The 26,881-nt window shown below is 31.0% G+C and overlaps 3 protein-coding genes across 7 annotated transcripts in view; 2 read left to right on the top strand and 1 right to left on the bottom strand.

The window, feature by feature from the left end:
- The first annotated feature begins 265 nt into the window (after positions 1 to 265).
- Positions 266 to 1,498, top strand: LOC115875611 (uncharacterized protein RAB5IF homolog). Its single transcript, XM_030891113.1, has 4 exons — positions 266 to 481; positions 773 to 876; positions 929 to 1,058; positions 1,109 to 1,498. Exons 1-4 carry the CDS (start codon positions 377 to 379, stop codon positions 1,163 to 1,165), a joined length of 396 nt encoding a protein of 131 aa, XP_030746973.1. The 5' UTR covers positions 266 to 376; the 3' UTR covers positions 1,166 to 1,498.
- A 21-nt stretch (positions 1,499 to 1,519) lies between these two features.
- The window catches only part of LOC115875620 (F-actin-uncapping protein LRRC16A), a 42,571-nt gene continuing 17,209 nt past the window's right edge, over positions 1,520 to 26,881 (bottom strand). For 2 of the 5 annotated variants that reach the window (XM_030891117.1, XM_030891119.1), the window contains exons 5-24: positions 22,918 to 23,147; positions 22,521 to 22,780; positions 21,212 to 21,399; positions 21,074 to 21,151; positions 20,834 to 21,015; positions 20,311 to 20,462; positions 19,933 to 20,172; positions 17,932 to 18,082; positions 17,685 to 17,879; positions 15,188 to 15,416; positions 14,949 to 15,124; positions 13,689 to 13,914; positions 13,279 to 13,495; positions 12,298 to 12,377; positions 10,314 to 10,485; positions 10,145 to 10,255; positions 8,024 to 8,137; positions 7,720 to 7,971; positions 5,228 to 5,286; positions 2,578 to 2,796 (exon numbers count right to left, since the gene is read on the bottom strand). In XM_030891117.1, coding sequence (XP_030746977.1) covers positions 2,695 to 2,796; positions 5,228 to 5,286; positions 7,720 to 7,971; positions 8,024 to 8,137; positions 10,145 to 10,255; positions 10,314 to 10,485; positions 12,298 to 12,377; positions 13,279 to 13,495; positions 13,689 to 13,914; positions 14,949 to 15,124; positions 15,188 to 15,416; positions 17,685 to 17,879; positions 17,932 to 18,082; positions 19,933 to 20,172; positions 20,311 to 20,462; positions 20,834 to 21,015; positions 21,074 to 21,151; positions 21,212 to 21,399; positions 22,521 to 22,780; positions 22,918 to 23,147 — 3,414 coding nt within the window. In that variant the 3' untranslated portion in view covers positions 2,578 to 2,694. Of the gene's footprint in view, positions 2,797 to 5,227; positions 5,287 to 7,719; positions 7,972 to 8,023; positions 8,138 to 10,144; positions 10,256 to 10,313; positions 10,486 to 12,297; positions 12,378 to 13,278; positions 13,496 to 13,688; positions 13,915 to 14,948; positions 15,125 to 15,187; positions 15,417 to 17,684; positions 17,880 to 17,931; positions 18,083 to 19,932; positions 20,173 to 20,310; positions 20,463 to 20,833; positions 21,016 to 21,073; positions 21,152 to 21,211; positions 21,400 to 22,520; positions 22,781 to 22,917; positions 23,148 to 26,881 lie in introns of all 5 variants that reach the window. The other 3 variants (XM_030891120.1, XM_030891118.1, XM_030891121.1) reach the window with 3 other exon arrangements.
- LOC115875624 (adenylate kinase isoenzyme 6) lies at positions 14,035 to 14,929 on the top strand. The gene is made up of 4 exons (XM_030891125.1): positions 14,035 to 14,341; positions 14,400 to 14,508; positions 14,567 to 14,688; positions 14,760 to 14,929. Exons 1-4 carry the CDS (start codon positions 14,141 to 14,143, stop codon positions 14,898 to 14,900), a joined length of 573 nt encoding a protein of 190 aa, XP_030746985.1. The 5' UTR covers positions 14,035 to 14,140; the 3' UTR covers positions 14,901 to 14,929.

A 26,881-nucleotide genomic window follows, 5' to 3' on the forward strand; every position in this document is an offset into this window, starting at 1 on the left:
CTTTCTAGAATGACTATGAATATACAACAGGCCTTTTTGAATTAGTGTTTGAATAATTGAGATAATAATAAATTTTAACTAGATAACAACACAAACGAAAAACAAAACAAAACAAACAGATGTCAATTAAAGAGGGGAAGTGACAGCGAGACCTGGAAGATGTCTGCCATCTTGCCGTCGACAAAAATTTGGATGCGCACTCGTCGAAGCTCATTCTCCCACTTCCATATCTCTGGAGAAAAGCACCAGAAAAGAAATAACTGTCAGTTGACTGTCAACTGTCAGATGACTGTCAGTCAGAAATCACTTGACAAGAATTTGTGGTTTATTTTTAATTGAACAATAATTATTAATATAGCTAATTATTTAAAAAGAAATGAGTACTAAAACTAAGTCTGGAGAAAGAAATGGATCGGTAAAAACAGTCGAATTATCTGTTTGGTCTAGGGCATTTACAGCAAACTCAGAATGGCCAGATAAAGTGAGTTTTAGGTTAAGTGGATTATGATTTGCTGCAGTGTATCTTTTTTTCCTTGAATAAAATTAATTATTATAAACTCATAGTTCTTACGGCAACTGCATGATACTAGTACATATCTGTTAATTATCTAAAAAATGCAAAAAGTATATATTATTTATAGTATCCAGTTCATCTAACCATATTATTCCCGATTTTTGCTAATCAAGTATTCAGGAGACACAAATATATGTTACAGTATACAACTTATATCCTAATGTGTTAATAATTCCATATTTTGTTACTATATTTTAGGAAGAATTTTTAGATGTAATTTATTGGGCTAGACAAATACTTGGAATAATTTTAGGAATAATATGGGGTATCGTCCCATTAAAAGGATTTTTAGGATTAGCATTGTATGTTTAAAGTAACATGTTTGACTACAAGTTTTATGGGCTTAATTTTTAGATTTGTACTAATAAATGCAGGAGTAATATACTTTTACTTCAGTAGTTTTCAAAATGTGGATGAGGAAGAATACGATGGGGCCTGGGAATTAACAAAGGAAGGTTTTATGACTTCTTTTGCAGGATTTATGGTAATAACAAAAAATATCAAAAAAGAGTCATTACTAAAAGCAGTTTTCAGGTGACTTGGATAATTATATACTCAGGATTATACTATAGTGGGGATGAAGACTTATGATACGAACAAATTCAGTATTCAAAAAATGTATATATAATGGGAGGTTCTGTTTTTAAAGTGATTCAGAAAATAGGAAAGTGATTGCCAAACACCAAACACATAGCATTCTTCTAGAAATTATTTTTTATAACTCAGACACAAATTTAAAGACCTATACATATGTTATACATGCATCTATCAAATAGAAATATTTTATTTACCAAAAAGCATTTCCATTTTTTACATTCTAAATTTATTTTAGTTTTAGTTAGTTTGTTAAAGTTTTTCAATATTGTTTTTTTTTTTAATTTTTATTTGTAATAATTTATATATTTAATGTAAATATACAATGTAGGTGAAATAAAACAATTTGTGAAGTAAGGTATAATTTTATTTTACGTATAAAAAGAACAGTTAGTAACTATAAATGGAAGCATAGTTAAAAAAGATATATACTCAGTGTAAAAAAATATATAAAGTCTAAGATATAAATAATTACCATAAAGTATTTGATAATAAAGCAAGTCATAAACTCATAATGCTTTTAGAGAGAATTTTTGATTTTGTAATAATTTTGAACTTCTTAAATTTGATTAAATACTAAAGCATTATGACGCCCATGAGCCTGTATAAGAAAAAGTAAATATAAAATAATTTTCTATATACAGAAGTGTAACTTTTTCAGTTCAAATTTCACATATATTAAAAAAAAACATTTTTATCACAAATAAAATCAAATATAATATCAAAAAAATCTATAATATATACTTTTATATAATTTTTATCAGAAGGTTTATAAAAAATGAAATGAGAAAAAAATACAGTTATTTTTAAAATAATAAATAACCTTTATTATAAAAAAAAAAATCTTTTTCGTTTGATTTCTGTAGGTTTTGGAATGGAATCTTAAAAGTTCTTGTTCAGTCTATGAGTAAAATCACATGGAAAAAGAAGACACGAGAACTATACATACCAGAATTTACTCTACCAGTGATTATCATTATAATTAATCGTTCTCTAAGTATAGAACTTTTAATTGTGCTCCTAAAAATCTATTGCACAAGTCATTAAATTTGAAAGTTAATAAACAACTTCAAAAGTCAATTTTTAAAATGTATATCTCAAAAAGGGTCACTGTTTAGAAAACCATCACCTTTTGGCTAGCGAACTTTTTTTGGCAGTCAAGTAAAAAAACTATCACTGGCTAAAAACTCACACATTATATTTTTCTTTTATAAAACAATCAATGAGTAAGTTTTAAGTCTGACTACGAAATTTAAACATTTTTCATCAGAAAATAAATGACTAATATAAAGCCAAGGTAATAAAAATACAAGGAGTATTTTTGTTTCGTTTTCTTAAAAAGCTATACCTAAGCTCTAAATATTAATGGAAAATCTTGAGTAACTCCACAATTAACACACAACTGACTATTTTTAATTTAATTCCTGGTTATTTTCCTTTAAACAACAATTACATCTTGTATTTCTTTTTAAATTGTTCTGTTTCATGTTATTAATCAAAAGAACCAAAGAAATGAGACTATAAATTTATCTAACAATATGTGCATCCTCCTTTGTCCTACAGTTAAAATTGCTATCTCTCCTATCTTGACTGGCATTAGAAGACTGGCCTGGCTTAGTTATTATCCCCTAAATAATTGAGAAAAAAATATATTCTAAAATATCAACAAATCTTTCTTATATCATGTTGAAGATGTACGTTAAATACAAAAATTTTGAAAAAAAAAATTCAGTAGGCGTACAGTAGCATTTAAGTTTGGGCTTTCCTATATCTAGCTATTTGTGATTTATTTGAAGTCCTTTTCAATAAATAGTTTTTATAATAATATGTTTTCCTTTACAAACTCGTTGCTTTTTAGCGGGAATAAGAAAAGCGTAAATTTCAAAGCTATTCTACGCCTTAGTTGTACATGTATTTGTACTCAGTTTTTCCTGATCGTAGGCTACATTTTTTTGTTTAGTGTTAAAGAAATAAAACGAGAAAATGATGGAAAAGTATGTAACGCTGAAATAATGAATAGTGAACACAAGGCCTTGAGAAAAATTAAGAATGATAAACAGAATCATCTAATGTACTGAAAAATCTGCATATGGTTTCCCTTTGTGATTTTAACCCCAATACTTTACATACATTTGCACAGTGTGATTCAAATAGATTTTACTTTTTTTTTTCATTGGAAGCTAACATTACAAATGGGAAAATTGATATTTTTATTTTTTGATATAGACCCACTCTGTACTCTGTACAGGGTGGGTCAAATTGGATGCTTTTAAAGGGAAACACCCTTTTCTGTAGGAGATAGACGAAAACTAATATCGGTATATGGAGCTCAATTTTTATTAAAAACATGATGGTGAAAACCGCATATTGACATCTATTACCTTTCAGAGTTACGGTGTTTTTCAAAAATGTGCATTTTAAATAAATCGATGTAACTTTTTTGCTATGGAAAATTTTGTATTTTTGTGAAAACATTTCCAAATCACCTTTTTACGTAGAATTTAATAGTTTACGTATATATTTTTTAAATTAACAATTTAAGAATTACCAACAGAAAATTTGATTTTTTAAGACACCCTGTATATTTTTAATTTATTGAAAATAATATAAAATTACCTTTCCAAAAATATAGCACACTTGATATTTTGCTCGGGTCGTCTTCGAGATATAGAGTTTTTAAAAACTCGTCCACTTTGAATAAGTAGGCTTTGAATGCAAAAAGGCTGTAATGCAAAAAAATTCTAGCTGTGAGCAGGAATTAAAACGCAAATAATATTTGCAATGAGAGATGTAGAATTTTATAACAATTTAAACTATATTTAACATCATCAACGTATTTAAACTATATCTGATAAGAATAAAAATAAATAGCAAACCAAGATATGAGATTTTGCTACAGGTGTTCGACATATCGACCGTCTTCTGTTATGGAAAGACCGGACCGTTTTTGGACATTTCTCGTGGAATTCATTAACTCAGTAGGGGTGAAAGATACCCTCGCATAACCGCTAAGCACTTCTAATTCTTGTCTAGGTTATACGGGCAATTTAAAAATAAGAACCTTTATTCTTCCGCTAAGATAAAATCCATAGGCTCTAATTCCGGCGTCGTCGATCTTGGTTAGCTATTCAATTACTTTCGAAATTGGCTGCAAAAATTTGCTGATAACTTCAGCATTCTGAGACGGTGCCTCGTCTTGTTGGAAAAATATGTTTTCGAGTTCCATTAGGGGCAGATCATCAATAAGGGGTCCAAAGCCTATCTAGTTAAAAGTACCAAACTTAAAAATTCTGTATTTGGAAGGAGGCTATAACAAAATATCAAGTATGCTATATTTTTGGAAAGGTAATTTTAAGTTCTTTTCAGCTAATTAAAAATATACAGGGTGTCCCAAATAAAAAATCATTTTTTTTGTTTATAACTCTTAAATTATTAAATTAAAAAAAATATACTTAAACCATTAAATTCTACGTAACAAGGTGCTTTGAAAATGTTTTCACAAAAATACAAAATGTTCCATAACAAAAAAGTTACAGCGATTTGTTAAAAATGCACATTTTTAAAAAACACCCCGTAACTCCGAAACGGTAACAGATATCGATGTGCGGTTTTCACCATCATGTTTTTGATAAAAATTGAGCTCCAGACACCGTTACTAGTTTTCGTCTATCTCCTATAGAAAAAGGTGTTTCCATTTAAAAGCTGCCAGTTTGGCCCACCCTGTACAGCAGATCTAACATTATTTCAAAAATACTCATAAGTGTGTCATTAAATTAGCTTTTTTATTTTTATAGAATTTTCTGATTTTTATATTTATAAAAAAGTCAAAAGTCAATCATGGTAACCAAGCGAGAAAACATGCATTTTTATCACAGTTTAACATCATATTTAGCTCACTATTTTCAATATTTTGAGCGTCACATACTCTTAAAGCGGACATGAATGATAATTTTGAAGCTGTTTTAACATATAAAACATAGATTTAAAGCAAAACAAGGAAATAAATAGCAAGAAACAATAAAAAATATTATAAATAAAAATCAGTGAAATAAAAATTACCTTGTACCGGGACAAAAACTTGAAATCGCCCCTGTCCGGAAAATAACTCTGTAAAATTCCTTAACGGAAAAAGAAATAAAAACATAAATGAGTAATAAGGCAAAATAAAAGGCAAACAAGACATAATTGAGTGTGTATAATACTTCTTAAAAGCAGGTAAGTATGTGGTCACAAACCTTCTAATTAAATTAAAGATATTTTGGGAAAAAATTCTTCATAAGCTGTCAGATATGGATAAAATATGACCAAATGAAAAGAACGTTCGATCATACAGTATCCTTGTCCCAAATTAATTTGTTAAAGTTTACTAAGAAAATAATGTCAAAACAATGTCAATTTATAAAGAATGCAAACACTTACATATTTTGTCTACATACTTATATCCAAAACAGATTTTAATGAAGAATCCTTGAAACATGGAAACGGTTGTTGTAGGGTTAATAAACAAATTAGGACATTTAGTGAGATGTAACTGAATATGCAACCAACAAAACGCCTTAAGAGTCCATAAGAAATTCATAACATGAAGATTTAAAGTATAGTCTGTCCAACGAGAGGATACCCAACAGTGACAGTTGTATCTGTCGTTTTAATTCACGGGCAAATTGTATTTTTTGTCAAAAATTGATGTCGTCTGTCGAAATATTCCCTGGCTCATTAGACAGACTAAAGAAATGTTCTACAATTTAATGCTATTCTGAAGTCTAAAATACGTTCTGCTATGGTTCTTGTAATCTGAGTAATCCCAGAGATATCTGAGACTACTCTTCTTAAAAACAATAAGGAAACATTTCTTTTTTTCCCTTATAATAATTATGATAAAAGCAAAAAATACTCAGTACTGTTGATAAAAATTAGAAAATAATCTTGAATTACTTGTTATGCATATAGTATACCGGATGCGTCTCAAAAGTGGCTCACCCCTATAACTTTTTTACTTTTTCAGATAAAAAAAAACGAGATTTGGTATGTTAGCATATGACATAAATTGGGATTGATTGACGTATTCATTTGTTTTCGGTCACTTCCGGTTTCACCGGAAATGACTACAACTTTTGATTTTTAAATGGCACCCTCGGTATTTTTTTACTTTATTCGATAGAAAATGACTATTAATTAAGAAATTCTATTTTAAATTTCAATCTAGAGTGCCATGGCTGTGTTAAAAATACTAATTTTTAATCAAGAAGCCTTGGAAAAATATATTTGATCGTCTAATGTTTTTAGTGTCTTGTCCTGGCCAGTTAAAAGATGTCCAAATCGTATTTTTAATCATATCTCAATTTTTTCAAATGGAACTAGGGTGGCTCATTAACATATTTAGAAAAAGCATTTTTTTACGAATAATTTGATACCACAGACTTGGTATTTTGAGTCAAATTGTCGTTATGAACCGCATGTTACAATTTAAAATAAACCATATGCCAAAATGTCAAAAGTTGACATATGATATATGTCATTCTATTCAGAGTGTCATTTTCTATCGAATAAAGTAAAAAAATACCGAGGGTGCCATTTAAAAATCAAAAGTTGTAGTCATTTCCGGTGAAACCGGATGTGACCGATAACAATTGAATACGTCAATCAATCCCAATTTATGTCATATACTAACATACCAAATATCGTAGTTTTATCTGAAGAAATAAAAAAGTTATAGGGGTGAGCCACTTTTGAGAGGCACCCACTATACACATTGGCGTAACTACAGGGGGGCCCGGGAGCGGCCTCCTCTCGGTGGGCCTCTCAGCCCCCTCTGCTGGGCACCCCCTAGAGAAATCTTGAATTTTGACTGAATTATGACTCTTAGCTAAATATTAATTTTTATTTGCTTGTGAAGTACTAAAAATTACGTTTTCTAGTTTTGTTTATTTAATATTATTTAGTTTTGTTCAAAAAATGTGTTAGTTTTATTTTTTTTACAAAATTTGTAGGTATCTAAGTGCTCCACGGGAACACGGTCTGATGACTAAATCTATGAAATTTATTGATAGAGAAATTCACGTAAGGCGTTTTATTCACACACAATAAATGTGTTTATTTTTTAATATTATTATTCTTCATTTTATAAAAAATTAAAGCACTAGGCCGCCCTAGAACGAATTGCTAGTTACGCTAATATATATATACATTGTGTTTGGTCACCAAATTCTTAAGAAAACGCGACCTTGTGTGAAGTATGTTTAAGGTTGAAGTTACCTTATATGAGAACAGAAGGAAATATTTAGGACTAAGTGTATTGTTAGTTGTATAGTTGGAACTTCATCACTAATCAGTTACTGTGCAGTTTTATGAAGCATGAAGTGCAAAAAAATCTTTTAGTACATACACATTTTTAAATCTATGACACAAGACAGGAAAGTAAAACAAAACAATAAAATTATACATAATAATAAGAAGCAGTAAGAAATCCAAAAAAGAGAAAATAAATTTAATAACACATTTAATAAGCCACAAAAAATTAAATTTACAGACGCAAAATAAAGTTAACTTACCCCCTCTTTTCAATTTAATATCTTTTGCAATTCTCCTATCAATAGAGCTGGATTCTGAGCTATCCAAAGCCTCAGCAGAATCAGGAGTATTCCCGGTCGAATTATTAGGCGAAGAACCGTCGCTCAGAAGACCCAGATCGGTGGATTTAGACTCGGTGTTGTTCACCATAGACCAAGGCCTGGGTTTCTGAGCTACGGCCGGTGATGGTTTCAGTTTTAGCTGCTTGGAAGGGTCGGAATTTTCTAAAAGAACTATATTAAGTAAATATGATTAAAATTGTTGAAGTGAATGGGATTTTGAAACCTTTAAAGCTATCTGGAGATACGCGTTTCGATAATGTGCTGCTTGGGGAATGATCAAAGGTCGCTTCAGCTGCCAAACTTCCCTCGCTGCTTTCTTGGCTTATTAAGCTATCACCTGTCGTAAGAAGTGTACATGAATAAGTGCGAAAAAAATTGCAATTTTTAGATTTGGCGTTCTTCTAAAAAGTTATTTACTTATACCGGATGCGTCTCGAAAGTGGCTCGCCCCTATAACTTTTTAATTTTTTCAGATAAAAAAACGAGATTTGGTATATTAGTATGCGACAAAAATTAGGATTGATTGACGTATTCAATTGTTTTTGGTCACATGTCAAGATGCCCAAATCGTATTTTTAATCATATCTCAATTTTTTCAAATGGAACGAGGGTGGCTCATTAACATATTAAGAAAAAGCATTTTTTTACGGATAAGGCTAAGAACATAGTGGAGCGGCGAGGATAGCGGCGAGCAAGCAGCGCAATACCGCGTCGATCAAGCCTCGACGTGCTAAAACATAGTAGAGCGGCGAGGAATAGCGAGGTACTCGCAACTTTATTATTTTCATTTGCTAATTAATTATTTAAAATGTGTCGCAAATATTTGGTTTATTCGAAACCAACAAACCGAAAAGTGTAATGTACATGAAATTTGTACACTACAACATGAAATTTTCAAAACCCGGAGAGATAACTTATCTAAAATGTGCCGGTTATGGTGATTTCTATTTTTTTGTCCGATCAAAACTTTCTTACAAATACTAAATCTATTAATTTTTGGGAATCCATAGTTTTCTACAGCGCGACAGAGCGACGAAAACATTATTTGAATCGATCTCGCCGCTCGATCTAACCGCTCGAGCAGATCGCTTTGCTATTTTCACACGTACTTGTTTTCACAGGTTTGTTTTGGGCGCGATGTCTCGCTGCTGGTTCGCCGCTATCCTGGTCGCTCCACTATGTTCTTAGGTTGTTAATTTGGTACCATACACTTGGTATTTCGAGTGAAATTGTCGTTGTAAACCGCATGTTCAAAAACCGGATTTCAAATAAATTATTTGAGAAAATGTCAAAAGTTGACATATGATATGTCATTCTGTTCAGAGTGTCATTTTCTATAGAATAAAGTAAAAAAAACGAGGGTGCCATTTAAAAATCAAAAGTTGTAGTCATTTCCGGTGAAACAGGAAGTGAGCGAAAACAATTGAATACGTCATTCAATCCTAATTTATGTCATATACTAACATACCAAATCTCGTTTTTTTATCTGAAAAATTAAAAAAGTAATAGGGTTGTAGCCTCTATAAATTTACGCAAACACGTTGACCAACTACCAAACTACTAAAAATATTCTATATAATTCTTTTTTCAACCGCTGTAAAAAAAATGTGCAGAACAAAAATGTCTTCAAATTGACCGTTATACATTAGTTTTTTTCCGATAAACGATAAAAAAATATACAAATTGCAAATTGATTAGCCTGATTTAAACACCATATAAGATATACAAATAACAATTATTAATTAATAACAACTACACATCAAGTTTATATTTGTTTAATTCGTTTTTAGAAAAATCCCGGAGTGACATTTTCCGACAATTTTTATGCAAACAACTTTAGAGAGTTGGGTGAGTTCACAAAAATTACATCTTAATAAAAACCAGTAGCGTAGCATTTTCTTCTCAAAAGTGACTACTAAGGGCCCATTGTACAAAGCCAAGTATAAATTCGGAATAATTATTCTCAGGACATTTTTTACTTATTGAACGGAAATTTTAATAGATAGTCCAAAAATTGGTTATACCTGGTATATACTTGCTTTGTAGAACCGGCCCTAAGTATTCAATTAAACGTTTTTTTCTAGATGTAAAAATATAACATGTTTTACGGAAATTTGTTTATTTCTATAAAATATGTAAATTTATTTTACAAAATAATTTAAAGAATCGTCCCCTAAAGTTGTTGAGCATAATTGAGAAACAAAAAATATAAACAGTGATGAGTATATGAAAATGATCTTCTTCGTTTAAAAGTCGAAATTAATGAAATAAATTGTTATTTTACTGGATTTCGTATGAATTATTGAATTTTATTACGTAATAAAAAGAATGAAAAAAAGCAAACCTGTTAATCGTCGACTAAGAGGGGAATCACCGGTGTTTTTCCTCACCAAAGATGGCGAACACTTCTCCAAATTATCCGTGGAACGGGACCTAGGCGTCGGAGTCATTAAGCCTACAAAGTTTTCAATAATTTACACCTCTTGAAAATATTACTCTTTTAAATATAATACCTTTTAGTAGAGGGGAATTACGACTAAGTTTGGGCGTTTTGCGATCGTCGCTTAAAACAGGAGACGCAAACTCGTGATTCGGACTGCCATCCAGATGGAACGAGTGACAGTCGTCGGATGTGGGAGTTACGGACCCCGGACGGAAAAATGTGTCTAAACCCTCCACCAAATCCTGAATAAATTAATTCAGAATCAATACTAAATATAACAAATTATTAGAAATATAGTAAACCACTCTTTTGAAATATGCTAATACGAATCTGCCTACCCAGAAATTTTAAGTAACATAGAGAAGCATGTATTTTCGCCTGTTGGGCAGATAGGGCGTTTCCTAAACAAGTTCAAATATTTTTGATCCCAGAGATACATCCATGAGCGACAAAAAAATGTTGAAAATCCTGTACTTTAAAATTCGTGGATATTTTAGAAACCTTATTAGATATGCAGATTTAGCTGAGGTACAAGGTACTCTCATCTCCTAGGTACAAGGTGCTCTTGTACGCAACCTTGCCACTTGAAATTAAAGCCTACATTTCAGGAGCGTGCGGTCCATGAAAGCGGGGGAAGCGGTGCTTCCTTAAGCTGCGTCCTCACTGAGTCGACACTGTCGATCGACCCTGTCTATCGACGCTATCGACTTGGTGTGTACGTGGCAATCGACGGTGTCGATTGACAGAATTAATCGATCGACATGGCGATTTGTTTTCCATCGTCCGTCGGTAAACATCAAAGAACAGTCGATCGACATTAGTGTGTGGACCTGTTTTCGACGTTCGACATTCGACAAACTGTTATACACAGTGACGTCTTGGCTAGTTGACATCGTAGTCGTGATTTTTCGTTGAAGAAATGGAATGGGAACAAGATAAAGTCATAGCCTTTATTGAGGCATACAAACTGAAAAAGAATCTATGGAATTCTAAAACCAAAAACTATAAGAACAGAAACTTGAGGCACGATGCCCTTATGGAAATTGCTAATCAATTTAACATCGATAAGCAAGCGGGAGAACAAAAAATAAAAAAATCTTCAGAGTCAATTTGCAAGAGAAGTGAAAAAAAAAATAAAAGAGAGCAAGAAATCTGGCACTGGTACGGAAGATGTGTGTTGCAAGTAAATGGTTTGCTTTTGAAAGTTTGAAATTGGCGATAATAATATATGCGGCACAAGCAACTATTGCGTTATCTTCGTCAGACATGTTGATTTCGAATGATCGATGTTGATTTCGACTGAATCAAACATTTCTGTCAATCTGGTGAGGACAGATGCAGATTTGTCGACTTGTTGATCAACAATGTCGATAGACATGGTCGATCGACAGTGTCGACTCAGTGAGGACGCAGCTTTATAGGCCGAGACAAAAAGAAACCGAGTTTTTTTAATTAATAATTCATATCAATTAAAATGTAATGTGTAATCTCCAATGTCTATAGATATATATGTACATAAATATTTTTCGACTTTTTTTATAAACCTTTAAATTAAAAAAAAAGTTAAAAATTTCACCGCACGCCCCTGCTACATTTTTAATTATCTTAAAATAATTAATGAGAAAAAAAACAAAACTAAGACACACAAATCTAGTAGCTCTCTAAATGTTTACAAGTTTTATAACATCATCAACAAAACTAAAAATTTATTATAATAAATGAACTCATGACTGACATTAATAAATACATACTACCGTATGATCGAAAAAAAACGACGTTCCCTTTGCTTGGAAATGACGATCGATCACATTCCCCATATAATTTTACATATATAATAACAGCGATCTACATTTCATAGCCATCGCTGCGCCGTTTTTTTAATCATACGGTATTTCATGTAACATAACTATGTTTAATAAGAAAATATTGAAAGATTAAGAATATATCATTTACTTTTGTTTATAAACAAAATTTAAAATGTTTCCTAAATTATACGTCTATTTAGTGCATTTGTTGTTTTTTTTTTAATAAAAAATCATAGAGACAAGACTTACCTGTGATACCAAATCGGCAACATCGGGAGGTTTAACTACAGGTCTAGTTGGAGCTCTAGTTTTAGCTCTTCTAGGTCGACCTAAAAAACAGAACACCGTGTATGGTTAGGATGAAAAAAGCCTTTATGCAATCTTTTATGGCTATTAAGTCCTGGAACTACAAATATTGACTCTATCATTGAATGGGTTTAAAAAAAGTGTTCTGTTGAGACATAAATATAAGGGATATCAAAATCCAAAATTTGCAAAAGTTCTAATTTGAAATTAATATTAACTACTGGACTGGGTAGTGTTTAGATTGTTGAATTAGGAACTAGAATACAGTAATATACTTTTTAACATATATTTTCTTGTAGGAATACTGATGGCAATATCATAATTGTCTGAATTCAGATACATAAAAACCAATTCCCACCAATCCCTTCTTTCAAACCACACACTATTTATGTCATTGTCATCCTGTTTTAAGTTAATTATTAATTACATTATCTAGGGACTTTATACCAAACTACACAGAAACGACACTGGGCGATATTTTTATGAGCCAAGTTTTAAGTTAGTTTATTTGTGATATTTTTAAGCTGTAATTTTACAGTGCCGGCATTAGTTGATTATTAATAATAATTTAATATTAAACAGGAAAATATTTTTACATGTAATTGACATTTTATGAAAACTTAAAAAAATACTATTTCAGACTAGAAAAGTGTCTATAATAACAGCTATACAAAGAGAAATAAAATCAGTGTTTTTCAAAATTAATCTCAATAAAATTCCACACATAATTTTAAATGTACAAGTGAGTTTAAAAGTCAAAATTTATGACTTCAAAGGAGCCGACACTGTCCCTTCTGTAAGGTTATAAGTTATTTTTTGTGACACTACTTTATCTAATAAGATATAGCCAAATAACTCAAGAGTCAATATCTTGTGATTCTAAACCAATGATATGATATCTGACAAATAATGAGATGAACTAACCTTTATTCAAGAAAATACCTTTCACTAAGTGTTGCAAATGGTGACTAGCATTTGGCAACTCTGTTACTGAGTCTTCCTCTTCGCTGTTTCTGGGCAACGAAGGTAAAAGACTTGGTATATCGTCAGCTGACAGGCCTTCAACACTGTCCACTACAGATTTAGGCCTTAATTTGCGATTATGAACACTCTTGCGTTTTATAGACAAGTGAGGTGTAGCCTAGCATCAGAAAAATTATTAAATAAAAAAACGTATATTTTATGAAATAATAAATCTTCAAAAAATAAAAAAAAATCTGCAATAAATATCATTACTTACTAGATTCAGATATTCCAGTAACTGCATGAAACATTTAGAAACAAAATTATTTTTCACAAATTAAACTATTTTAAAGTAAACTAAAAACACTTACCATAGGTGAATGATCACTAATGTGACTGGCACTATCTGTAATAGAAATATCACTGGCTCCATGCCTAGAACTATCGGTACTACTAAGTCTGGATCTTCGCGGAGGCGAATCAATTCGAATGGCACTCTCGTCACCGACTAAAATCTTGTAGCTTTGCATTAAAGCTTCGTAAACTTCATCGGTGATTTGCTCGGAAAGTTGAGAAGCAACCATCAAGTTTATTTCTCTAAAAAATATTTTTTTTTTAAATGAATACCACATCCTAGCAAAATTCTATATAACCCGCCTATGGATACAAATTGAAGTTAATAACACATTCCCCTTGATGGTAACAAATGCCACACCTTAAATATTTCGTGACTAACTTAACTCCATTAAATAATTGAGGTTAGAAAATATATTTTACAAGTTTACTAAAAAATCTAAAAATTAGAATAAAACTAGAAATAAACATGGAAAGTGAAGAAGATGATATGGATTGTGCACCTGTAGTACCAAATATTAAACGAGATGCACCAAATATATTAATAACAGGTACGCCAGGCGTTGGAAAATCCACATTGTGTAAAAAAGTTGCCGAAACTACAGGAATGAATTGGTTAGAAATATCAAAAATCGCAAAAGAAAACAACTGTTTAGAAGAATATGATGAGGTATAGAGCTCATATGTTATGTTACTATTTAAATATGATTTCCGAAATATATTTTTAGGTGTATCAATGTCCTGTATTAGATGAAGACAAATTAATGGACGGGCTTGAAGAAACCATGTGCCAAGGCGGAAATATAGTGGATTATCATAGTTGCGAGTTCTTTCCAGGTAAACAAATAATTCTTTACCTATATTTACCACAAATTGACTTTCATTTAATGTTTAGAGAGATGGTTTGATGTGGTATTCGTGTTGAGAACAGACAATACAACTTTGTATGACCGTTTAATTAAAAGGGGTTATGCAGGGAAAAAGCTGGAAGATAATGTGGATTGTGAAATATTTCAGGTAGGTATATGTTGTGCGAGAAACGATATATATACATAAAGCTAGTTAATCATTATTTTGTTTTGTTGCAGGTGGTTTTAGATGAGGCAAAGAATTCATACAAAGAAAATTTAATTCATGAATTGTCAAGTGTTACGCCAGAAAATTTAGAACAAAACTTAGAAAAAATATATTTATGGATACAACATTGGTTTGAAAATAACCAAACATAAGAGTGTGATAATAAAAATAAATAAAAAAAGGATTTTTTTTATTCTTACCTCAACCTATTCATTATATCAACACCTGCTTGATGTTTTATACAGCTAGTCACGAAATCTATTGGTATTTGCTTCTTTTTCTTACATTCATTTTTAATTTCCTGAACGGTTTGTTCATTTCTTAATACATACGGACATTGTTCTTTGCAAGTTTTTAACATTTTATCAATTATTACCTAAAGTAAATCAAGAATATTACCTATTAACAACAAAAACAATGTAAAAATTAAAATCTCTACCTGTATACTATCACAAACAGCTGTAAAAATTTCTTTCGACACCTGTTGAAGTTTTTCTTCAACAGGATGCTTATCATTACGGTGCTGAGCTACTTCTTGCAACCTGACTAGCAGTTGTTTGCAGTTCTCTGCATCTTGTATTACATCATTGGCGTGATTTATATCATTATTTGATGATATAGTGTCATTGGCGAGCGATTTGATAGCCTCCTGAGTTTGTGTAACTAATCTAAAAATAAAGATCATAAGATTAGTATTTGAAAGTTAAAAAGACACATTTTTGTCACACTACCCAAGCATTTTTTTATTCTATATCTTTAAAATGTGCTAACAAACAGAAAAGTGTTTTTTTCCGCCACTATGTGTAATGTTTTTTTGAGTATATACATGTAATATGGTATAATTTTCTTTTCTTTTAGAAAGAGTATACAGGGTGGCGCACGTCATTCGCCTCGGTTGATTATACGAAAACGGAAAGATGTAGAAACATTTTTTCACGGGTATATGTAGAGCGGCAATGTGCATAATTTAAAATTATTTTCAAATGTACAGGGTACAGGGTATGTCAGAACTAAGATTCATACCAAAGTTATATTTTTTCTTATGGAACACCCGGTATTTTATTTAATTTTAGGATTTTTGGTCATAAAATAAGGCATTTATCATAAGGGTTTAATATGTTCAAAAGCTTTAGTTTTTGAGATATATAAATATGCATGCTATAATAAAAAAGTTTTTTAAAACCCTGTACCATTTCAGAATTAATCCTTGTGCTAACTTTGAAGCCAGAGAAATAAACTTTACTAAAAAATGTGATTGCTTTCTTAAATGTATACAGCTAGAGGGGTATCAAAAATTGCTAGTCTATTGTAAATATTTATTTTACATAAAAACTTCGTTATTTCAAATACAACACTCTGTATTTTTGAAAATAAGTCGAAGCAGATTAAAATGCTCATTTAAACTATATTAGGGTTTCCTATAACTATCTGGCTCAAATTTTGAATAAAAAGCGATTTTTCAATAAAATGGCTATCAAGGTGGCTGGTGTCGCCATGTCAATTTGCTAGGACAGTTAGTAGCTATTTTCAAAATCAACATTAGTTTATGGACTTTATTTAAATTTAAATTTATAACAGTTTACTTTTATTTAATTTAGCTACAGTAGTTTAATAAGTATTTATTATTTTATCAAGAAAAATAAAGAAGTAGTTTCGTTGATTTATATTAAAAGAACCAATTAAGGCAAATTCATTTTCTTCACATCTTCACTTCCAACGACAGGTTTCTGTCTGTAGCCTACTAGGTTTTTCATATACTACACAATCAGATCTGCGAAATAGGAAAAGTAGTTTTCCAAAGGAAGGCTTGTGAAGAAAATACCAATTTGGATATTTTTGAGCAAAAACCCTTCAGGCCAACCTCCAAGCAATAAAATTATCCTCACAAAATAAAATCACTAGTAACATATCCATTCCTTCCGCCAGCAGATACTGCTTCATTTTTCTTGATAAAATAATAAATACTTATTAACCTTATTGTAGGTAAATTAAATAAAAATAACCTGTTATAAATTTAAATAAAGTCCATAAATTAATATCGATTTTGAAAATAGCTACTTAGTGTCACTAGAAAATTGTCATGGCGACACCAGCCATCTTGATAACCATTTTCTTGAAAATAGCTCTTTATTTAAAATCTGAACCAGATAGGTATAAGAAAACCTAATATAGTTTGAAAGAGCATTTAAATCTGCTTCAACTTATTTAAAAAAATACAAAGTGTTGCATTTGAAATAACGAAGTTTTTATGTAAAATAAATATTTATCATAGACCAGCATTTTTTGATACCCCTGTAAGGAAGCAAATAAATTTTTTAATAAAGCTTATTTCTCTGGCTTAAAAGTCAGCACAAGAATTAATTCTAAAAAGTAATGTAAAAAAACTTTGTTTATTATAGCATGCATATTTAAATATCTCAAAAACAAAAGCTTTTTAACATATTAAACCCTTATAATAAATGCCTTATTTTATGTCCAAAAATCCAAAAATTAAATCAAATAACGGGTGTTCCATAAGAAAAAATATAACTTTGGTATGGATCTTAGTTCAGATACATCTTGTACATTTCAAAATAATTTTAAGTCATGCACATTGCCTTCCCACATGTACCCATCAAATATTTTGTTTCTACATCTTTCCGTTTTCGTATAATCAACCGAGGCGAATGAGGTGCGCCACCCTGTGTACAGTGATTGTATAATTTTTATATTCTTTGGAGTATATACTAAGACTGTGTAAATTTGGTATTTTTGGAGTATATGTATATACTGTGAAATTTTGTATAAGGATATACTGTAACTGTGTGTAATTTTCATATTTTTTGGAGTATATAACATGATTGTGTGTAACTTTTAGCCATTGATTAAGCTTTGTTGTTAGTACCAAAGGTTCCAAATAAATATGTAATTTTTATACAAAAATAAAATGACCATACCTCTCCAAAGCTTGCTGTTTTGAACACAACAAAAATCCTGGTTGTAAAGAAGTATGTTTTGTACTTTGTTTATTGTAACAAACGTTTCTGTTTAACAAATCCTGAATTTTTCGCATTATAACGTCAGTTCTTTCCGCCGAAGCTTTCATACATGGAGCCACGTCAAATATTGGAAAAGGAATATATTGTAAAGTTCTATAAAAAAATTAGATGAAACAAAATTATTAACTAAATAGAAAAAAAATACCTGTTACTTTCTAGGGCATATGCTAAATCATTATACCCTTGTAAAGTAATATTGTTTCTATCTAAAATAATTGTTTTTAACTTGCTATTGATTTGCAGTGCTTTGGCCAGCAGTCGAGCACCAGAGTCGCCGATTATATTTCCACTAATATCTGAGAAAGAAAATCATTAATAACGTTATAATTTAACCTCAATAATCTAAGAATTTATATATACAGGGCGTTTTTGTTAATTGAAAAAAAAATTGTAACAAAGTTCCTATGGGTCCGGAAATGTGTAGTTTTAAAGATACAGAATATTAAACTTTATATAAAAAATAGTTTTTTTTGTAATCATCTTGAATACTCTGTGCCAAATTTCTTATAATTTGTCAGTGTTATTTCATGTAACGAGCGCGTTCAGGGAGGGTCAGCGGCTGAGTGGCTGAGTAAGCGAATTTCCTAAACGGTCTATTCTGACGAACAGCGACAGTCAGCCGCTGTGCAAAATTCTCAGCGGTAAATATTTAGGCTGACACAAGTCATCCTTGATCTATTTCCTTATCTGTGGTCAACTAATGTAAAATAACTTCATTTTATTGTTTATTTTTTATGGGTTGTTGAAGTTTACAGTCAATCGTAGCCGTAGTTAATCGAATCTTTAAAAAATAGGAGATATTTGATGTCAAAAAAGTTACAAAGCAGAAGGTTAATAAACATTCGAAAAAGAAAGTTGTAAATAGAGATTGAAGAAGTTGAAAAAATAAAGAAGATTCAACTTGATTTCCATCTCAAGTCGAATTTTCTGAATACAATGAAATTAAAGAAATAAAATACTACTTTCTGAAAAAAATCTAAAGCAGCAAAATAACTTTTGATAGTAATTATACCGTCTGATCAAAAAAAATTGCGCCCAGTTGGCTTAGAAATATGACGATCGATAACATTTCTTATATAAGTTTACTTATAAAATAACAGCAATGTTTATCTCCACCGCCATCCCCGACGTTTTTTTTTATTGTATGGTATTTACATCTTCAGTAATTTTATTTGTACCACACCATCGAAAAAAAAATGCGTAAAAGGTGACTTGGTCGAACTGCCAGTTCCTGTTATTTTAAATTGTTCTGTTTAGGCGTATAGGTAAAATTATTTATAAACTGTTAATATTTTCAATTATTAAATGATCAGCCAGTAGTAATTCTTTCTTCAAAATAATTTTTATTCTAAAGACTAAAGATCGATTATAGACCGATTTGAAGACGATTTATTTATATTTCCCTCAAATTTTTATAGTAGACAGAGCTGCTGTTTCTTGTTCCTTTTGCCGTTTAGGGAATATCGTAAAATGTCATAAATCAAGGGTCAGCGAAACTCTACGCTGAATGTCAGCGGCTGTGTTCTCTGAACGCGCCCAATGGTTTAATTTAAGCTTAATAAAATTAAAATTATAAACTCCAGTGCTGCCCCAGAAGACACCTTATTGAAAATAATTGGAAAAAAGTACGCCTCGGACTTTTTACCAATTTTATATTTTTTAGATTAAGCAAATAAAATACAACTTTTTTCTCTGTACCGTATGACTATCTAGAACTGTCTTCGAGAAAAAAAAACAAAATAATTCACTGAAGGTCTCTGGGCCCCATTAAAAAAACTTGAATTTTTTAAGACTTTTAATGTTCAGGGCTACCTACAGCAAATTAAAAAAACTGCTTTACATATAAGAAATTTACAAAAAAAACTATCTTTAAAGTTTTCGCACCCTGTATATTTAAAGCTATGTATTTCTGGACTCATATTTATAGGAACTTTTTTTCATATTTTTTGATAATGAGCCTTGAAATTTAGACGTTCACTTTTTAAATACCCTGTAGAACAAACTTGTCCAGCCAGAAAATATATTGACTTAGACAGAGGACATGTCAAAAATGATAACAAAAACTTACAATAAAATTTTAAATTAAACTTTTATAATGTATAATTACAATAACAAAAAAAGTTTCTGTCATTTATTCCTTACTCACCTAATATCTCTAAAGATTTATTATCACCTAGAGCATTTAACAGGTTGAACATATCCGACCTTAACCTACAATCTGGAATAATTAAACTCTGTAAAATACACTCATCCTCCTGTATAATCTGAACAACGGATTCCATGATGAGGCCCATATGTTTCTTCATGCTACGTCCCATATTCAAGTGTTTTAAAGACCTATTCTTACTTATGGCTAAGACTACATTACATAAATCCGAATCCATATCTAAAAATGTTTGTGTCCCCAGTAAATACAACTGAAATAATGGTTAGAAACTCAAAGAAATAAGTAAACATAGAGAATAAAACCTAAAATATTTGAGGTCGCCTATAAGTTTACTTATTTCTCTGAGGTGGAACTTACTGTTATCGGAAATATCAAGACTAGAAATACACCTAACTCCGTGAACACATGATTCCAAAACGTGAGCACCCTGACTACCCAATCCGTTATTACTTATATCTAGGCTCATTTCTTTGGTAAATTCGTTACATGCTAGGCCCAACAGTAAATTTCTGAAAAATTACAAAAGCATTTCAAATCAGGGATGATCGTAAAAACTTTAGAAGTAAAAAAATACTTTTTTACAAGGTAAGTTTATGAAAACCCTTTCCACAGACTATGTAGTAATTTAAAAAGGTTTAAGACAGGTTTAGACTCATTTAGACACAGTCAGGCTGATTGACGTCGATCGATGGATCGTAGTTTTATGTTAAAACATTTTGGGTCGCGACCTGTTCTGGTATCTGCTGCCTTGCATATTTAATTAAATAATAAATAAAAGACAAAAGCGATTATGACTAAAACAGTTTAGCTCTTTCTGTGTGTCTAGCCCCAGGCTTCTTAAATACTTTCAAAATATATTTAACCAAAGATTAACACTTACTTTAGTGCTTCTTGGGGTAATTTGCAATGAGACATGTTAAGATACTTCAAATTAAGAGTAGTACTAAAAAATTGTTTGAATGAAATAGGAGCTTCCTTGCTTTTCTTACTACTAAACGGATTACGGGATACATTTAAATGCACCAAGTTCGTAGTGCATCCTTTCACTAGAGCACCAAAAAGCTACAAAAAAGCAAGTATTTTCAGATTAACTTGATTCTAAAATAAAATATTTTCTTACATTTTCGAGAATTATATCTGTAGACGATATATCGATGTACTGCAGTGCGTTGGCTTGGGAGAACAAATTCTGTAATTGCTAGAAAAGTATTAAAACCATATAGAAAGAATATATAAGTGATAAAGGTATAAAACTTACGCTTATATCGTCTTTAAGATTGTTACCACTAAGATTTAAATACGTCAAACTATTTAAATTGCTAGAGTTTGAACAAATTGCATTTGAGATATTGTTGACGCCTTTAGAACTTAAGCCGCAGTGGGAAACGTTTATGTGAACTATTCCTTTACTTAGCCTGTTTATACATTGCCCTAAATATGTAGCACCTGAAAAGAAATTACTCTTGTTATTTACTCTGCGAACCCTTGTAATAATTAAAATATCAAAGATACCAAAAATATATATGATAAAACTATAAAGAATAAGAAATATGAACAAGTTATCAAAAGGAACTCAATAACTAATCTAAATCTGAACCAATGTATGTCTAAGAATAAGGATTTAACTGTTACAGATGTGACTGAAACTGTTATTTCTAAATAACATTTTAAAATGCTATTCTTATTTAAAAAATCACAGTTTAAATAACAGGTTTCACTTTTTTATTAACCAAACCAAAAACAGTATATTATAATACACATTTTTAACATGGTAGTATAGATACCTATACTATCTGTTTTTTTTTTCTATTTCTTTACAAACAATCAAGAATGACACATTAATACTTTTAATCTCTACCTACAATCCTCTTAACAAAAATATTTGATATAAAAACATAAATTAACTAAAATCATCATAAAATCAGCATATCAGCAATCCATAGCAGTTATTAGATCTGGTATTTGTTAAGAAAGTAACAACTGTTAAAATTATATCATTATATATCTCTCGACGGACTGTTATTTTTTGTCAAAAAAGTTGGTAGAATGTCGAAGCGAAGCGTTGGTGACTCTACATCACGAGTATTCGCTGCCAGCGCACTTTTATTTTCATAACTGTTCTTTATTGTATTGTTATTATAAATAACATTTGCCTCGATCTGTCTCAACATCAATCAGTTGCAAAATGGAGTATATAAATGCCAAGAGGTTTGGAAAATGAAGTAAAAAAAGGTTATTCATAAATATTAAAGATCAAAATAACTGTTACATCAGTTTTACTGATAACTTATGTAGAAAAAAATAATAATTTTGCAAATGTTTCTCTTTCTGTTGTACCCTGTTTTAGAGAACAGTTATCCACATGATTTGCTAAAGTTATTTTATAGTTTTACTCAGTAACAGCGATTTTTTCCTGTAATAAACAATCAATTCAGAAGCACTAAGCTCAGAATACAAAGTTTTGGTATTATATGCTATTAGATTTAGGAAAAAGAAGTCATAAAAAATGTGAACAAGCATAGGTATGCCTGCTATTAAAACTAAAGAATAAGACAAAGAAAGGTTACCTTTATCTTCGATTGGATTAAAAGATAAGTCAATCGTATGTAGGGCTGAATCTGGATTGACTTTGAGTGTGTTTGATAGTTTATTGACAAAATCCGACTTCAAACCCAAGTTATCCAAAAACAATTCTTCCAAATTCAACGATTTCTTCAACATGTACAGTATTCTGTCAATATTATCGTGAGACAGCTTAACTTGATTCGCCCTTAATTTCGTAAACCACGTATTATATTCTAACGCACTTATTATAGGTACTAAGTCTCTGAAAACATAAAAATTGTTATTAATTATATGATATAAATATAGATTTCAATAGTTCTTGGGCACATGTTCTAAAAGAATTTGTCTTTAACATTTCTACAATATTAAAAAATAGTTCTGTATTAATTGGTTCCATACTTTTGATCAAAATATTCGAAATCCTTTAAATTTAGTTCTCTGGTGTTGAGGGAAAAATAAATATTGTCTATGTCCCAAGCAACTTCATCTCTATAAGTCATGCCGTGGTAATCGCAGTAGCAGGCGTATTGAGCTGAAAAACCACCACAGGGTCCTACTTCTCTACGACTGCTAGCTATTGCCTCTAAGTCCCTTAATTGCTGTAATCTAGTACTGGGTATAACTTCAATCTAAAATTGAAGACAATAATTTTTAATATTTAGTCACTTATTTGTTGGACCCCAAGTTCCCGGGGCCCCGGGGTCAAATAGCGTAAAAGCGACACGCGCGCAACATGCATATAAGTATATTTATATGGCAGTGTACTTGGAACAAATAGTGCATATGGATGGCAGGTCAAAGTGTACCGGGTGTCCCACTAAGAATAGCTCTCGGCTGTATCTCGAAAAGTATTAGTCGTAGAGCTTGCGGAAAAAAATATTTATTACTAAAGAGAGTACGAGAAATTGCTGAAAATTATTTTCAAATTTGTATAGCGGCCTCTAGAGGGCGAACTGTTATTAAAAATAAGAAAAAGAGTTTTTACACAATTTTGCCTAGATAACGGATACTATAAGTAATAGATTCATAATCTTCAGTAAATTTTGCATATTTTTTGTTAGAACCATTTTCTCCTATCTGCCAAAATAAAGTGGTGGGGGAAGATTAGATCTATTTCTATTTAAACATTAATAACTCCGGACTGGATGGACGGAATCTAACAAACGGGAGCTCGTTTAAAAGAGCGTTTCTTACTCTATATTATAGCGTATAAACAATAATAATAAGCTTTTGAATGTAGACGCTAGGAGGCGCTGTCTTACAATTTAAAAAACATTGCGCGTTTTTTCAAAAAAAAATAAATGCGATAGTATACATAATTTTAGCTGATAGTAAAGAGTAATAAAAGCTTAAAAAGTCAGCGAAAGCCGCATCTTGATATCCTCTTTCAAACCGAAGATATTAGCAAAATTATAATAAATACGAAAAAATAGGCCCTTAATTATCATATTTTTTTAACACGGTTACAGTAGCCATCTTCATTATGACCATTCTAATAAAAAATAAGATAGAAACGATTGCTTTATTCTAAAATCGACAATATACCAGAATACGATAAAACCAGATGTATTAATATCTAATAATTAAGATATCAATGACAGTGAATAAGAAACGACGCCTCAGTGAAGTCATGATAGGCTTTGGAAAAAATATGCTTTTGACGTAATAGGATAAGCGCCAAAGAGTTATTAAATCAACATTTTGATAGTCTTAGCAGTGTGTTTTTCTTTTGAAGAAAGTCATTTTTAGAAAAGCAATCAAAAGATAAAAAACGCTGCTGAGACTATCAAATTGTTGATATAATAATATTTTGAATTTAAACTATCTCTTTAAAAGCAACTTTTTTCCAAAGCCTACCATGAATTCACTGAGACGTCGTTTCTTAGTCACTTTCATTGATATCTTAATTATTAGATATTAATACACCTAGGATTACGGTATTCTGGTACATTGTCGATTTTTTGAATGAAATACTCTTTTCTATCTTATTTTTTATTAGAATGGTCATAACAGAGGGCTAGGGATACTATGTTAGAGAGATAAGGTAATTAAGGTCTTATTTTTTCGTATTATAATTTTGCTAATAACTTTGGTTTGAAAAAGATGCGGTTTTCGCTGAATTTTTAAACTTTTATTACTCTTTAGTATGAGCTAAAATTATATATACTATCGCATTTAACTTTTTCGAAGAAACGCGTAATGTTTGTTAAATTGTAAGACAGCGCCCCCTATCGTCTACGGTCAAAAGCTTATTTTTATTGTTCATATGGTATAATATAGAGTAAGAAAGGCTCTTTTAAACGAGCCCTCACTTGTTGAATTCCGATCAACCAGTCCGGAGTTATTAACATTTAAATAAAAACAGATCTAACATTCCCCCACTACTTTATTTTAGCAGATAGGGGAAAATGGTTCTAGCAAAAAATATGCAAAAATTACTGAAGATTATGAATCTATTATTTATAGTATCCGTTATCTAGGCAAAATTGTGTAAAAACTCCTTTTTCTTATTTTTAATAGCAGTTGCGCCCTCTAGCGGCCGCTCTACAAACTTGAAAATAATTTCCAGCAATTTCTCATGCTCTTTTTAGTTAAATATATTTTTTTCCGCAAGCTCTACGACTAATACTTTCCGAGATACAGCCGAGAGCTATTCTTAGTGGGACACCCTGTACTTGAATCTAATACAAATACACTTTGACGCTGCGCGGGTCTTACTTGGTCGCATTTTGGATTGTACCATGATATCATGGTACAATCCAAATCATGATGTATCATATCAAATAGCCTTTGAATAAAAATATTAAGAAAGGAGTATAATGCTATCCATGTATTCAAGCATGGTAGACGGAGAGAGGGCCCTAGAGTGGGGATATTTGATAGTTCTGTCAAATATCCCTACTCTAGGGGACAAATAACAAATTTTGTGGATTTGTCAGTCTTTGATGGGCTTATTTTATGTTATTTATTCTACTACTGATAGTCGTTTAAAGGTAGTAAATCTAGAAGGAAATTGTGGCGGAACTTAAATTAACAGTAACACTATTGCGATTTATCGAAAAAAACTGTAAAATAGTTGGTTGTGTAGCGTGCGGTAGATCTCGGGCAAAAATCGAGGGAAATAATGGAATAACTTCGCTAGTAAGTGACTATACAGGGTGAGTTTCCTACGATGTTCTCTATGGGTATCTCGGAAACTACTGGAGATAGAGAGTCGGTTAAATGGGGAAAGAATTGCAGTTTTGTGGGGTTATAAATATGCGCCTTTCAGATTTTTGAAAAAGTTTATGACTTACTAGATATTTTCAAAAAAACAAATTTTGGCTGTTTTAAAAATTGTCCCTAATTCCATTATAATCTATTTTAGACAAAAAGTTTTCAAATAAAAGTTGTAGATAATCACATCCCTAATGAGTTTGCGTATTCCAATTTTTTTTAAAGCGTGTCATTTTTGACATATGGCACAAACATATGTTTTTTTTAAATAGAAACCATAGTTGGCCGTTATGACTTCATAAAAAGCGCCATTTTTTAAGCTTTTCAGCGATATAAGCTATAATATGTTTTTTTTTTCAAAAAAAGAGTTATTTTTCTTATCTTTCTTGACTAATTTCACTTAGTTGCCATGGTGTTCTTATTTTGTTATGATTTATATCTTATAAAAAGACAAAATATATTATTAAACGGCTCCTTACAATTTACATTACACAAACTAAAACTTAAAAAATAATATCACTACATAAACTTTAAGTTATTTTAGAAAATGTTAAAAAAATCCGCCATTTCTAGCTATTCTCACAGAACGATCAGTCGATTTAATTAAACTTCTCCTGTACCGCCTCTTCGAGTGCAGTAGAGGGAGATGGCCGATTCTGCATCAGCCGCCTGGAGGATCATCCCCCTCTCTTAATTCATAAGTTCTTTTGTAAACCGTGTTGTTAACCATACCGCATAAAAAAAAATCTAAAATGGATAGGTCAGGTGATCGAAGAAACCCATGCAATTGGTCCACCCCTTTCTATCCCTGAGTCTACATCATTATGATATAAATAATTTTTAACATTTCTTTCATTGTGGGGGAGGAGGGGGGTGGTGTGTCATAATAAAAGTCATGTTAGAACCACTCTATTAATGCGCGAGTATCTAAATTTAACTTTTCTAAAGCGGCCCATACATTATCAAACAAATTGCGCAACGCAGACCGTTGCGCAACGAGTTGCCAATGTATGGTAGTGTTTGATGCGTTGCGCAATTGTTTGATGAGTTTCAAGAATGTTTGAATTCTTTTGTGCAACAGGACTGTTTGCGCAACGCGTTGTGTAGTGTATGTGTGTGTTGCGCTTCGTTGTGCAATATTTTAGTT

Source organism: Sitophilus oryzae, unplaced genomic scaffold (genome assembly GCF_002938485.1).
Source record: "Sitophilus oryzae breed Bouriz unplaced genomic scaffold, Soryzae_2.0 scaffold_1393_pilon_pilon, whole genome shotgun sequence".
NCBI classification, from domain to species: Eukaryota; Metazoa; Arthropoda; class Insecta; order Coleoptera; family Curculionidae; genus Sitophilus; species Sitophilus oryzae.

Excerpts from the sequence above, each read along its gene's own strand:
- LOC115875624 (XM_030891125.1), top strand. The coding sequence starts at position 14,141 with ATGGAAAGTGAAGAAGATGATATGGATTGTGCACCTGTAGTACCAAAT. Across the intron at positions 14,342-14,399 it reads GTTTAGAAGAATATGATGAG|GTGTATCAATGTCCTGTATT; the intron begins GTATAGAGCTCA and ends ATATATTTTTAG. Across the intron at positions 14,689-14,759 it reads TGGATTGTGAAATATTTCAG|GTGGTTTTAGATGAGGCAAA; the intron begins GTAGGTATATGT and ends GTTTTGTTGCAG.
- LOC115875611 (XM_030891113.1), top strand. The coding sequence starts at position 377 with ATGAGTACTAAAACTAAGTCTGGAGAAAGAAATGGATCGGTAAAAACA. Across the intron at positions 877-928 it reads GGATTTTTAGGATTAGCATT|ATTTGTACTAATAAATGCAG; the intron begins GTATGTTTAAAG and ends CTTAATTTTTAG. Across the intron at positions 1,059-1,108 it reads CTTCTTTTGCAGGATTTATG|GTGACTTGGATAATTATATA; the intron begins GTAATAACAAAA and ends AGCAGTTTTCAG.